Below are 15804 nucleotides of genomic sequence, written 5' to 3' on the forward strand. Positions count from 1 at the left end.
AACCAGAGTGCGTTTATTGCAGGCAGGCAGATCGTAGATGCAGCCCTCTGTGCGAACGAAGTTCTGGATGCGAGCATCAAATCGGGTCGGAATCATATTATTTGTAATCTGGACATCGAAAAAGCCTATGATCATGTGGACTGGGACTTCTTACAATATATGCTACAGCGGATGGGATTTGGAGAGAAATGGAGAGGGTGGATACGTCAGTGCACCGGATCAGCCTACTTTTCCATACTATTAAACGGCTCCCCAAAAGGATTCTTCAAAAGTTCTAGAGGTTTGAGACAGGGAGATCCTCTCTCTCCCTTCTTATTTCTCATGGTAGACGAGGCTTTGTCCAAAATGCTTCAAAGACGACAAGATGAGGCCATTCTTCAAGGGATTCAAATCTAAGGGATGCCAAGGCCTATCACGCACATACAGTATGCTGATGATTCTCTAATTTTTTTTGAAGCCTCGGTCGAGCAGGTGGCCAATCTTCCAACTTCTATCCGTTGCTTCCAAGCTATTTCCGGTTTAAAGGTGAATTTGGCTAAATCCAAAATTTTCGGGATAAACATGGAAAGATCGGAAGTCGAAAGTTTCGCTCAATTATTCGGTTGTGCAGTGGATTCATTGCCGTCTTATTTTGTCGGCTTACCGCTTTGTCCTGGTCATCCCCCAATATCCATTTGGGACAAAGTGATTTTTAGAGTCCAATCGTACCTGTCTAGATGGAAGAGTCGATACCTCTCCTTAGGCGGCTGTCTAACGCTGATAAAATCTGCCCTCTCTAATCTTCCGATTTACTTCATGTCTCTCCTCATTTGTCCGACCCCAGTTAGAGAAGCAATTGATAAAGCGAGACGGGATTTCTTATGGCAAGGTAAGGAAGTTCGGAAAAAGTTTAACCTTTTAAAATGGTCAGAGGTTTGCCTTCAGTTGGCGGATGGGGGAGCGGGAGTTAAAGATTTGAAAGTTATGAATCAAGCTCTTCTTGGAAAATTGATTTGGCGTATAGCAGCAGATCAAGACAGTCTATGGAGCTCCATAATCAAAGGAAAGTACGGCACATCCACTGGGGGCTGGTGGGTTAAACATTTGCCTTCACTTGCCTTCACATAAAGTTTCTTATATCTGGCAGGGAATCATGAAAATGGAACGGAAAGTTCTTCCTAATGTTGGTTTTGTGCTTGGCAACGGTACCAAAATTCATTTTTGGGAAGACATATGGATCGGAGATCACCCGCTTAAAATCGGATTCCCTACCTCCTACCACATTGCCTCTTCCAAAAAATCTTTCGTCGCTAATCACTATTCTCAAGTTGGTGGGCAAATCGTCTGGAATGTTACGTGCAGAAGAGCGCTTCAGGATTGGGAGATCCCAGAGTTTACTGATCTCCTTCAAACTCTCTACTCTGCAGCCCCCTCGCTTTCATCAGATGATAACATTTTCTAGAAACTAGACAAATCTTCCCTCTTCTCTGTTCGATCCCTTTACAACCAGATTCACTTTCAACAGGCTGATCCTAAGCCAAATCTTTCTTTCCTGTGGAATTATGCTGCTCCTCCCAAAATCGTCACCTTTGGATGGCTAGTAGGGAAAAAGAAAATATTAACGGTAGACAATCTGAGGAAGAGAGGGATGATCATCCCCAATATTTGCTTATGCTGCATGCAATCCGAAGAGACTATCGATCATCTGCTGTTGCACTGTCGCTTCGCCCAAGCCATTTGGGCTGACATCATGAACAGCTTTAATCTTTCTTGGTGTTTCCCAGGTGAAGTTACTCAATTCCTTCAAGCGTGGCACGGTGTTCATCTAGGAAAGGTGAAGACAGTCATTTGGAGGATGTCAATTCTTGCTATCTGCTGGTCAGTTTGGGGAGAAAGGAATAACAGATGTTTCAGGAATTACTCCTCGCCGACCGGGACTGTAGCTTCTAGGGTCAAGCGTCTTATGATTGAGTGGTCCTCTAATGTCAAGGATCTTTTAAGCCAGGATTTTTTATTTTTAGGGGTGTAATGGCGGTCTGCCTCCTCAGCAGCCCCTCTTTTGTTTGCGTTTTCTCTTTTTTTGTTTTTCCCTTCTGTTTTTAATGATATCTTCTTGCCTTTCAAAAAAAAAAAGAATCACTTCAACCTAACAATCCAAACCATCCCAACGGAAAAATATATATGATCCACATTGGCTATAATTAAGGTGCATTTGGACCATCCATCATGGGGGGCCGACATCTCATTGCCTGTGCCTCTCAAGTGTCAACAATTATAGGGACTAGGGAGTCTATGAAGTGTGCCTTGTTTTGGAAAAAGAGAGGGAAAGAAGTAGAATGCGGGAAAGGCATCCAGTGTACAAAATTGTAATTATAATTCAAAATAGCTTCCCCTCAAGAAATAATTTCGAATAACTTTCATATCTAAAGTAGATCTAGCACATGCAACATAAATAGTGAGGAAGCAGCTTGCAAGGTATGGGAGGGGAGAAGTGGTAGTAAAAGGGGAGTTTGATGAGAGATGACATGCATGGTATGACACTTGATACACATGCATTTAAAACTTCTTCAGGTGGCATATGCTACTCAATTTTAACAGTCCAAAATAGACAACCTCTAAAAATGGGTCGTCATCCAAATATCATATCGTTTGAGAATCCTAACCTCTGATTAGTGAACGATGTTTGGTAATTTCAGACCAAATATTTCTCATTTGAACAATCCATCAAATGTCCACCAATCAGCTATTTTGGTAATCAAATTAGTGTTTTGGTTTACCGTCCATTTATGGATACCAATTTGAATGGTTTAATTTGAGTTGCTTATATGCTAGGTGTACAATTCCCTTGTTTAGGTGAATCAATCGTCACCCTCTACCAGAGTATCAGTGGTTTCTCCATCTTAAAAAAATTGGTATCTTTGGGAAAACGTGTGGGATTGACCTCCAAATTACTTAAATGCCCTCATATTTAGTTTAAAACCCTTCACATATCCTTAAATAATGAATAGTTTTAGCAATTCATAAACCTAATTTTGTAAAGATTTTTGCACCCATGACCATGTCTTCTCCTCTCGTTATATGTAGTAGAGATTCTCCGTTTAATTAGTTGCGGGTATCATAATCTACTATAATTATAAATTATGCACGCACCAATCAAACTTTTTTAAATAATTCATTATGTTAAAACTAATTCAATACCTAATACATTTTATGCCCCATAACGACATATCCAAAAGGTACCTTTATATCTTGAACAAGCACAAATAGAATATGAATTATATGGAAATTTCACAAACCAATAACCTCTATTTAGTATTTTACTAAAAAACTAGTCCTCGGGTGCTTAGAGAAATTCAAAGGACATTCACACAGAGGATTCGGGGTTTTATTCGTGGCACACGTGCGAGATCAAAGCCATTCATCGGATGAGGCCCAAGAAGAACATGAGCTAGCCTCAATCTGGTCCACTAATCAAGAAAGCTACACCAAACATGCATTGGATATAGATTATTAGTCCTTTCATTTCCATTTTTCTCATACATGTGAGGTCACTTGATGTATGTACAGCCTGAGGTTTGAGCTAGGCTGTTCATGGTGGGCCAATCTAAGAATGGTCCAGATATCACACACAATGTGTTGGCACCAGTTATTTAAACATTGGCATCGATGCATGTATTGCACCCTTGGGATACAGAAACATATTGGTATCACATGGAAAATATCACGTGTATCGGGAAACTATCATTGTTTGAGGGAAACAATTGGGAAATGATTTTTTAAAAAAATTAATAGAACTTTCGGTTATGTTGAAATAAGCATGATTACACATTTAGAACTCAAAAAATCACAAAAAACAAGTGTGCACAACAAGTTTCCTTGTATACAAACCTAAAATATGTGTTGTCTAACAGAAGTGATGTAATTGGACCAAAAATGAGTTCATAAATAAATAAATAAAAATTTGGAGAATGGATTTTTGTGGGGTTTTTTGCCATCTTTAAAAAATAATAAAAAATAAAATAAAATAATAAAATAAAATAATAAAATAAAAATAAAAATAAAAACTCACATTTATTAATGATATGGGGGGCGGGGGGTGGGGGGAGGATTTTATGAAGGGTTTTTGCATGCGATATTTTGTGCGATACAAAGGTATTTAATAACTCCCCTTGTATTACACATCAGCCACATGCAATATCAATAGCATCAGCTGATATATTGACCGATAGTATTGATATTTAAATCACTGGTTGGCATATGTGCCACAAAGAAACCCTCAACTCATTTTTTTATTAATCTCCTTAGCTTGTCTTTGAGAATATTATAAACAGCTCAACATCCCAAGCACCGACATGGAAAGGAGAAGCAAGAGGGAATATTGAGATCATTTTCACGAGAAAAGCAATGACAATAATGGGCAGCAGCACAGTGTAAGCACAAAGAACCAACAGGAAAAAGGACTTACCTTTGGTCCTTTAGATCCTCCAAGTGATAAGCTCAAGTTCTTACTCCCATTCGCTTCCGCCAGACCCTTCACGTACTCGTTTATTTGTCCTAATAAAAATCCAGAATCATGCTGCAGATGCTGCTGAAAGTTATGCCGCACTGCTACTTGGGCAAAATTTTCGTTGTTCACAGAAGCTGAACGTAAATCAGTCAGCTCCCCTGGATCAATGTCTTCATGGGTTTGAAAGAGGTATCTTGTAATAAGTAGGTCTAACACGGAGTCACCCAGAAATTCAAGTCGCTGAGAAAATCCAAAGAAAAGCTTATAAGCCAGAACAAGTGGAGCTTTTGCATGTATATTACGTGACGAAAAATAACTGGGAGGCAAGCCATTTAGCTGCTTGTCCCTTCTACAGTTCTACCAACATGTGGTGACCTAGGCCCTTGATCTAGAGATTTCACAAAAGATGGCCCACATGACAAAAATCTCAATGATCCGAGATCCACACATGTATAGTTGAGTTGGAAATGAAGGTCTGCAGATTTCAATATGCACAAATGGACAACATGGATCTCTAATCAGCGGGATTTTCTTAATGTAGCAGACCAGCAGTCTGGATCACCACAACATGGGGCAGAAGGGGCAACACTCCCTAGTAAACTCTAGCTGTCTTGCATGACATTCATAAACTACAAAAAGTTGGGAGCAGAATCTAGTGAATGGTAAAAACAGAATCCTTTATCAAAACCAATTGACTTCATTTCCTTGGCACCTGATAACAGTAGCCAGCTCCTAATACTTGCTGAGATGCATGTGTTATAGCTTCCAATAAAAGACCCTTGACTGAAAACTTGTAGCTGAGTTTTGATTCAAGTGTTTCAATCTCATCAACTTTAGGAACATGACACCACAGAGCTGCAGTCCTTGTAGCTTCTTCAACCAATGCCAGATCTATTTCAGCACCTATACCCAGCCATTTCATCAACACAAGGGCAGCACGCAAGCCACCAGCAACAAAATAAGCTCCTATCAGTGACTCGACGCAATCAGAAATAGTTTTGGAGCACATCCACCTGTGTCCACGATCACAAGCCTTTCCAACTACAACTGAAGTATCTTCAGTTACGTATTTGCTTTCAGTAGGCACTTCAGAAGTCCCAACTCCACAACGACAAGGAACAGGACGTATCGAACGTTGACCAGGAGCCACCCAACGACGGGGATCAAATGCACTGTCCCTTATATAGCCCTGTAAATAAGCAACACAATGCATGAATGATTCATACAACCATATAATCCATAAAACTGCAGCATCCATTCAAGTAAATTGCACAAAAAAAAATTGAAAATTTTGATGGAAACAAAAAAAAAAAAAAATTGGGGGGGAAGGAATTCCCAAGTGACCTCCTTCCATTATAGTATTTTCTCACTCAGGTCACTTTTAAAAGCTTTAATTGGACAAGGATCAGCCCGGTCCACTGGAAGTGTATGCAGGATGTTTGGCCCTAAATGCTGTTGCTGTTAAATGGCAAGAGTCGGATAACAAGACTTGACCAGAAGAGTAAGTCCAAATATTTGGCCAAAGATATTAGTCTCTTAGCAGGCTTCAACAGAAGATTACTCCGCATCAATTCCTTTGTCCATCTCGCTAATCAATCTAACGATTACTTGCAGGGAACTCAATTTCAGGTAAGGTCTGAATATTGGTATAGGAGCACATCTCAGCCAACTAAAATTGATACATATCAGAACCTCTAGCAACAAACAAATGAATTACTTTTGCTGCTGGGAAAAATTCTGGGGGTAACAAGTGACTTGTGATCTATTTTCAATTGTCTTTCTTCTCCATAGCATGGAGGATTTGGAAAAGTAAAATGATATGGTTATTACTTTAAAAACTTCAGATTGTGCTGAAGTTGGTGAAGTTAATGCAGTTAAGATAAGTGGATAACCAAAAGTGTAATCCTTCAGTGATGTCATCCAAGGTTGAGAGCTACGCAGAACAATTTTGTTCCATTCAGTGTTTTGTAATATGTGAGATACCAAGTGTCTAAAAGCTTGAACTATATATGTGATTGCAAAGATGTAAACCTCCCCTTAAAAACCTAAACACTTCAAAGGAATAAAAGGAAAGGGAAAAAAAAACCCTAGACTGTTTCAATCACTTCTTTGATTCATCAAGGGTCACTTGAAGGAGTCGATGAATAAACTACATCAAAATCAATTTATGAAGTCTTCCAAAAGTCAATCAAGTTCCACCGAGTCTAAACATTCAACCTTTAATGCTATTCCTGCTCCAAATCTAGCTTCCACTCTAATTCCTGCTTTGGAATCTCCCGTGTGACAAGAAACAATTCTTATCATGGTCATCAGGACTAACATAATTATTTTCTGCAATTTGTACTTTCCACCGTTTTACGTATCAATTCAGAACAGTATGACAGTTGTCTAAATGAACTAACTAAATGAGTTAATCTAACTATTTCACCATAATCATAGCCAAACCATCTATATGGCTTTGCAAAACCTGGTTTTACCACTCATTCTTATCTAAGATCCTATCACGGCCAAGTGAACAAGATTTCGTATCTGCTCATACCACTTCAATCCAAGTCCTTTTAAGGCTTCCTCTCATCCTCTCTTCAGACCCTTCAACCCTAATCAAAGTTCGCAACTTAATGGGCCATCTCTAGGTTTTGTAGCACATGGCTGAGCCATCTTAATTACCTACTCAACATTATTTATCCATTTAAATGCACATGTCAAATTCTTCAGCTCTATGGATATCGGTAGCTCAGCTAAAAGACAAATTCTTGGTGGGGTAGCATTCTCATTGGAAATGGCGAAAGGATTCGCTTTTGGAAGGACATTTGGTTGGGTGATAGACCGTGGCAGGAAGCTTTTCCAAGGTTGGCTAGATCCTCTCCTTCAGAAGATATTCCGGTTGCACACTGCTTTTCAATAGTTGAAGATGATATAATTTGGGCCCCACCATGTCGTAGGTATAACCCAGATGTAGAATCCGAAGATCTCGCCAATCTCTCGCTGTTACTTCGCCAGGCTAAGCCAGTGGTTGAGGTCAATGATGCTATGATTTGGTTCAAAAGATAAATCAGACTGATTCTTTTTTTGTTTCTTTCTTTCTTTTTCTGTTTTTGAAAGGTTACACTGCCAGGGATTGAACACTGGATCACTCACACTCACTACATTGTCTCTACCAGCTCATCTAACAAGTAGGTAACTAAATCAGGCCGATTCTCCATGAAATCCTTTTACAAATCACTAATCGGCCCCATGGAAAGCTTGCCTCATCACACTACTAACATTTGCCACTATGGGGCTCATCCTAAGTTTGCGGTTTTGGCTTGGTTAGTAGGGAACAATAAAGTTCTAACAATCGATAATCTCCACATAAGGAAGTTGCCACTTAAAAATGAGTGCCTCATGTTTATGAAAGGCGAGGAATACTCAACCATCACTTTCTCCTTTACACCTTCGCAAATGAGTAGAAGGCCAATTTCTTCTCCCTATTCAGTATACTATGGGTGATTCCTAAGTCAATGAAGCATTTCCTTCCAGCTTGGCATGAAAGGAGGATAGGCAAGGCTTTTGCTTTGGCAGGCTTTCTTAATAATGTGTTACCTCCCAAAAAATAAATAAATGTAAATAACATAACTTCCACCGCCTAGTTCTTGGACACCCATTAATTCACTCTCTCTAAAAAACTAAAATCTCTCTAAACAAGGAAAAATCTGTTGACAAAGTTTGTAACATCTCAAGATTTGCTAAGCTAGGGAGCCTCTTGTTGGTTAATTAGAGGTGCTTATTTTCAATGCAATTGATGGTCAAATTATGACGTGTACATTCGTATGAAATAAATAGAACCCCTCCCTACGTTTGGGAAATTTGATTGCAATGGATTTGAGTGTACAGCCATAATCACGTAAACAGAATTTCATTTAAAAAAAAAAAAATCTAACACCCACACAAACACACAAGTAATGATAACTTTCTGCAACTTTTAAGTAGAAATGGAGAAAAGCCTATAGAATTTTGGCTATATATTAGATAGAATATATGTTATATATCACCACCATCTAAGCCTTATCCCAACTAATTGGTTGTGTGTATGTGTGTAGATAGATAGAGAGAGAGAGAGAGAGAGAGAGAGAGAGAGAGAATAAAGAGATGTAATGAAACCCTAGAACTGAGGAGATTTTTGACAGAACGCACCAAACACTAGTGCAGAATAAATACATAAGACTTGATCCAGTCATCTCCTAGTCCGGTTGACTAAGACAGATCCTGTATGAAGTGTCAAATTTTGAACTTTGGACCACTCAATAAGGCCAAATGTGTATCGCATCGATTGTCAAATGTGTCAGATATACATGACAAGAACATCGTTGTCCTCATCATAGCCTTGCCCAATTATTTGGGTAAAACAAATCCCTTTCACCAATGAATCATAAGGGAATATCCCTGTTTGGTGAACAAGCTCACCACCTCAATCTAAGTATGCTTTTGGGCTTACTCTCATTCTCTTTCAGGCCTTTCAACTCTAATCAATTTCCCAATCCTTACTGGAGCCATATCCAGTCTTCGTTGAGCATGAGCAAACCATCTCAATCTACTACTCTCCATCGTTTCATCTCTGATTGAAACTGCTACTTGGTTGCTTTCAATGGCCTAAATCCCAATTATCTATCCTGGACTTGAGCCAGCATCCATCTCAACATCTTCCTTCCCAAAACCAATGGACAAGACAAGAATGTACAAAACCAATTTGTAGTAATTTCTCACAATGTAGAAAACAGAAAGCGGGTAAGCAAAAACAACATCACAGTTGCAGCTAAGAAATATGCTAATGGCACCAAATATACTACTCATTGACAAAAACGAATGGAACTAACCAGTAAAATGAATAGTGAGGCATAACCCTTGAATCAGATGGAAAGACATCTTTAAATATGAAAAGAGAATTTCCAAAATCATTATAATTGATAGTTTCACAATAAAATAATTTTAGTTGATAAACAGACTGAACCATAAACTCCATTGCTTAAGCACAGGGATCCCCTCGTCAAAACGATTAAAGATGCCCCATAAAATCCATTGTTATCACAAAACTGTTGTATACCTGTAACTTGCAATTGATTCCCAATTTATGGAGGGTTGAATTACAAACAGCCCACGATCTACGGGCGGACAATTGTCCTTCATGCTTCTTAGGATAAGTCAGAAAGAGATGGCAGCTAACGGCATATTTTAACACAGAATCCCCCAACAGTTCCAAACGCTCCAGAGAGAAGTCCTCGCAACATCTTAGAGTCGTAATTGCTTCCAGAATCTAAGGACAAAAGACTCCCATCAGACAAATATTTGAAAATGATTATTAGCATATCACCATCAGCCAAACAACAAGAAACAAGAAGCAAACCAGAAGACTTGATATATCACAATTGCTGGAATGAAAGGCAATCTCCTTCCTAAGCTGGCTGGCCAACATCAAGGATTCCAATCGGTGCATCAATGAAGGTAGCAAGTAAAATGACTTTAAAACACTTATTGGTACACCAATGATGACCAAAAGCTCTGGAGGCATGTGGACATGGCATAGTGGCTTTTCTGCTTGCGTGTCGCAATCCTTCTGACGGGCTTTCCTACTGGCCGGACCACCTGCCAATAGACAAGCACGACAATACGACGCGAAATGGGGCACAAATTAGCATATAAATTTCTTCACCAATGTTTAATCATGAACTGTCTCACATACACCATAAGAATATTCTCAAATTCATTTAAGCATCATACGCATCCAATTACAAACATAGTGATTATTAATTGCATGGAGCAAAATACTGAGGCATTGGCAGAAGCAATATGGATATGGTGAAATGAAAACAGTTCTATCTCAAGCTCATACGCCAATAACTGAACAACTTGTTAGATATACACTTCAAATCAACGATTACGATAGTTTCCCATACAATTAAGAGATATGTTATTGAAGATTATGCCTTTTGATAAGACATAATCAAGACAGCATCATGGTGCAGGATGAAGTTAGAACAAACAAAAGCTGTAAAAAAAATTTTAAAAGGCAACAAACTGAAAATGCATTAAACGAAAAAAAAAAAAAAAAAAGAGAGAGGGCACCTAACCGCCTAAAAGGCATCTGCTGAGATAGCAGAAGGCACCTAACCGCTTAAAAAGCTAAAATCAACATCTTTCAGATCCTTTACATTAACAGCCCATTCAATCACCATCTTTTTAGCCCTAGAACCCACAGACTTAACAGAAGAAGTATCATTGAAGCATCTTTTGTTCCTTTCTTCCCATACAGCCCACCAAATGGCGAGGATGGCCATGCACCAGATGATAGACTTCGATTTTTCGAGCTTGAGACCGTTCCAAGCAAACAGCATCTTTGCGGCTGATAGAGGAGAACACCAATTGACCGAGAAGCACTGACAAAAATCTGTCAAAATGGAGGAAATGAAAGGGCAATGAACCAACAAGTGATTCACAAATTCCACTTGACGCATGCAACACAAACAAATGTTGACGATCTGCATGCCTCGCTTAGCCAGGTTATCAATGGTAAGAATTCTATTGCGACCCACCAACGACCCAAAACAAATGTATTTAGGAGGGACTTGATACTTCCAAATAAACGGCATAGCATCACACTGAGACTGCATAGCTGGATATATTAAGGCATAAAGGGACTTGACAGAAAAAGAGGCAGATTTCTCCAACGGCCACGCAATGTTGTCAGGCTGGGAGGGAATAATCGTTGATTTAGAAATGTAATCCTGTAGAGTCGTGTACTCGTTTGCTTCACTTTCAGAAAGAATTCTAATACATCTGATATCCCATACTATATGCGCTGGCGTAGAATAGCAACATCTGTTGATTAGAATGTCTCTGTCTAGAGCGAGGCAATAAATTTGAGGGAATAGAAGTTTGAGGGGTTTTTCTCCAATCCATAGATCTTTCCAAAACCGAATCAAGGAACCATTGCCCAACACATAACTGCTATTTTTAATAACTGGTTGTTTGGCTTTAAGAATTCCTCGCCAGATATGAGAGGCCTTATAAAACAAAGACTCCCTAAGCCACCAACCTCCCTAGGAGGAACCATATTTCGAGCGTCTTTTTCAGAAGCAAATCTCCAAACCCATTTCCCCAACAGCGCCAAATTCATAAGTTTAAGATTCTTATCATTTGCACCTCCCTCCCTAAACACTTTGCACACTTCTTTCCACTCAAACAAATGAAACTTCTTCTGATTATCCTTTCCAAACCACATGAAGTCTCTTCTAATCTTGTCAATATACTTGAGGACCGGCCCCGGACATCTGAACAGCGTCATAAAATAGAAGGGGAGGCTAGAGAGAGTTGATTTAATCAAAGTCAGTCGACCACTCAAGGATAAATACCTGCATTTCCAGGAGGCCAGGTATTTTTGGAATTTTGGGGTGACCCTATCCCACATACACTTCGGCGGAGAGCCCACAAAAAGGGGCAGACCAACAAAGAATGTAGGGAAAGTCTCAACACGGCACCCAAGCGAGTCAGCAAAGTTTTGGAGAGAAGGCATAGGGACATTAATTCCAAGCAACTTCGATTTGCACATGTTGATCCTAAGACCCGAGACTGCTTCAAAACAGTGCAAAGTAGTGAGCAGATTATCAATTTTGTCACCTGAGGCCTCAGAGAATATAAGAGTATCGTCCACGAACTGGATGTGAGTGAGGGGATCCACCAAGCCCGGCATCGCAATGCCACGAAGGAGATTATGCTCCTGACCTTTCTTCAGCATTTGGGACAAAGCCTCGCCAACTATAAGAAACAAGAAAGGGGAGAGGGGATCTCCCTGCCTTAATCCTCTCGAGCTTTTGAAGAAACCTCTGGGAGACCCATTTAGAATGATGGAAAAATGGGCCGACCCAATACAAGCAACAATCCATTCTCTCCATTTGACCCCAAAGCCCATCCGAGCTAACATGTACAGAAGGAATTCCCAATCAACATGGTCGTAGGCCTTGGCAATATCCAACTTACAGAATATGCCTTGTGACTTAAGACTTATGGCACGAGTGGAGAACTTCGTGTAAAGGATGTATGCCTCCAACCTTTTCCAAAGGTTCTTGCATTAAGAGGGGAGGTAAAAATCTCTGACATCTGTTGCCTTTCAAGTTGATAGGTGAATGTAATGAAGCTATTGGACTGAAACAATAGCACTGGCTGAAAAGCAACGTACCAGATTTAGATTTTCTTTTAAAAAATAAATAAATAAATAAAAATCAGAGAATAAGAATTGCCCAGACAGATTGTAAAACATGCAAGACAACGTGAATTGCAGAACTCAACAGTCCTCTAGCCAATAGCTAGGTATCACCATAAACCCTACTCTCAACTGCTCTCAGCACTTCCTTTTGGGAAAAAAATATATATCGTCTATCTATTATATGTGCATGGTCAATGGCCCTATTTATAAACATCCATACAAGTTTCTTTATTTGAGTCCAACTTCCAATCCACACATAAGGAATTTGGATTCTAGTTAAAGAAGGAAAAGAACTCCTAAGCAGTGTTCGCAATATAGATACCATCGGCTGATATATCGGCCGATATTATCGGTATCGCGGTCCAGCAATACGAAACTGCCCACGAGTATGCAAAATTTTTTAATAAAAAAAAAATCCCGGATATCACGCAATATATCAACAATATATCGCACAATATCATGTGTTTTTCTTTACTTATGATCCAGATATCGGTTGATATCTATAAATATCTTCCGCGACGTAGTCGACAATTGATGCAGCGCAATTAACCACTTGCTCTAAAAGCTCGAATTGATAGAGTGTGGCGAATTAATCCATTTATCTCATAGCCCAGGCCCCACATCGCATGGGTTAGGACCTTGGTCGAACCCCCCTCGTGGGCCCCAAATCACATGGGTACCGCCTCACACAGGTGCGGCCCACCTCTCACGAGCCACCCGCCTCACACGGGCTGCCCACCCCGAGTGTGCCCCTGCATCCCACAGGCAACCCCACTCAAGTCCGGTATGAAAATGCCCCTGCATTAACAATCCTCTCTACAATTCCAGAAATTTAAAGAAAATAAAAATATATATAGGAAAAAATCTCTCTTGCCTTTGAATTTGCTTCATTTTTCAGCTCATGCCCTAAAATGATTTGTAAAACCATATGGACAGCTTGGATATGCAATAAATGTACCAAGGCGGGCCCCACCATAAGTGGGGCACCGTCTTGGGTCAAGCCAAGGCCGTACCTAATCCTCTCCCTTAAAAAATAATCAAACTATGTTTTTATGGGGTCCACCATGGTGTATGTGCCATATCCACATCGTCCATCCATTCTGAGAGATCATTTTTGGGCATGAACCAAAGAATGAGGCCGATCCAAAGTTCAAGTGGACCCCACCATAGAAAACTGTGGGAATTGAACGCCTACCACTAAAAATTTCTAGGGGGGCACAAGTTTTCGATCAAGCTAATATTTGTGTTTTCCCTTCATCCATATCTATGTGAACTTATGACCTAATCCTAACCATTAAAAAATAATCAAACTATGTTTCTGTGGGCCCCACCATGATGTTTGTGTTATATCCACACTGTACATCCATTTTGCGAGATCATTTTGGGGCATGAGCCAAAGAATGAGGCCGATCCAAAGTTCAAGTGGACCCCACCACAGAAAACTGTGGGGATTGAATGCCTACCATTAAAAATATCTAGGGGGGCACAAAAGTTTTCGATCAAGTTGATATTTGTGTTTTCCCTTCATCCATATCTATGTGAACTTATGAACATGTTGGATCTCAAATTAACATCATGGTGGGCCCTAGGAAGGTTTCAACGGTGGGTGTCACTGTCCCCACTTTTTTTTTTGTGGTGGGGTCCAATTGAGCTTTGGATTGGCCTCATTCTTTCGCTCATGCCCTAAAAAGATGTCTCCAAATGGATGGATGGTGTAGATACAACACATACATCATGGTGGGGCCCACAATCAAGGGCGCAACCACATCGCTGGTCTTCCGCATTGCATGTGCGGATTGTGTACTACCCAACTTCATCGGAAATGGGAGTCAATTTGGTGAGATCCCGGATCTACCAACGTGCATGGGACCTGTGGAGCCCACCTTGATGTATGTGACTACATCCACGACATCCATCTGTATTGAAAACTCATTTTAGGACATGATATAAAAAATGAAGCATATCCAAATCTTAGATGGACCATAATACATGAAACAGTAGTAATTGACCATTAAAAACTTCCTGTGGGACACAAGCTTTGGATCATATTTGTGTGCTCCACCTAAGATTTGGGCATGCTTCATTTTTTGGATCATGCCCTAAAATGTGCTTTGAAAATAGTCGGACGGTGGCCCCAAAGATGAAGCATATCTAAAGCTCAAGTGGACCACAACACAAGAAACAATGTGAATTGAACAGCTAGTGTTGAAAAATTCTTAGGGGCCACCGATGTTTTGGATCAAGCTAATATTTGTGTTTTCACTATGTATTGCATATCCACGCCATCCATCTATTTTTACAAATTAGTGGGCATGGTCCTAAAAATGAAGGAGATACAAGTTTCAAGTGGACCACACTGCAAGAAATAATGGTCCGCCAACGACGTTTATTTGCACGTTGCCTTATATGGTCCCCAACCACTGCCTTATATGCACAGTCCCAAACAATGGTGCACCAATGAAGCTTCAAGTGGACCACACTATAAGAAACATGGTCCCAAATACTAGAAAAAGTGGTGTTTAAACACGTTAGGCCCACCATGGTCTGTTTGACATCTAGTCGTTGATCAGGTCCACTGGATGTGGACATGGGGCAGGGCCCACTCATGAGGTGGATCTATAGTTCAAGTGGCCCCCACTACACCAAGTCAGTGGGAATGAATACTTACCATTGAAAACCTTCCTGGGGCTCACCCTATTGTTATGAACAGTGCAGATCTCATGCATTAGTGTGCATTATTACAGATCATACATGTCTTGATACATTTATAAATGTTATGCATTCAATTTGAATATAGTTGCATTGTTCAATCAGACAACGCATGGCTTAGGACCCTATACAAAGGAAACCTATTACGTGCAATTTTTTTTTTTTTTTTTTGAGATGTTATGATTCAAAGGTGTGTATTAAGGTCATTTTTAACAATCCCTGAAGTTTCATTGAAAAATTCAACCATTTTCCTAATGTTTCCCCATGTTTTCCAAAAAGTGTGATAAATTATCCGATACAAACGATGTATCCCGTGCGATAACTAACACATATTTGTATCCTGAGGATGCGATACATTGCGCGATACTGATAT

General features: G+C 40.0%; 1 protein-coding gene across 1 annotated transcript in view; it reads right to left on the bottom strand.

The window, feature by feature from the left end:
* LOC131218802 (endoribonuclease Dicer homolog 3a) overlaps positions 1 to 15804 on the bottom strand; it is a 66174-nt gene that overhangs the window by 13380 nt on the left and 36990 nt on the right. The window contains exons 18-21 of the mRNA XM_058213620.1: positions 9867 to 10105; positions 9567 to 9776; positions 5199 to 5675; positions 4445 to 4726 (exon numbers count right to left, since the gene is read on the bottom strand). Coding sequence (XP_058069603.1) covers positions 4445 to 4726; positions 5199 to 5675; positions 9567 to 9776; positions 9867 to 10105 — 1208 coding nt within the window. The remainder of the gene's footprint in view (positions 1 to 4444; positions 4727 to 5198; positions 5676 to 9566; positions 9777 to 9866; positions 10106 to 15804) is intronic.

Source organism: Magnolia sinica, chromosome 11 (assembly GCF_029962835.1).
Source record: "Magnolia sinica isolate HGM2019 chromosome 11, MsV1, whole genome shotgun sequence".
Lineage (NCBI taxonomy): Eukaryota > Viridiplantae > Streptophyta > Magnoliopsida > Magnoliales > Magnoliaceae > Magnolia > Magnolia sinica.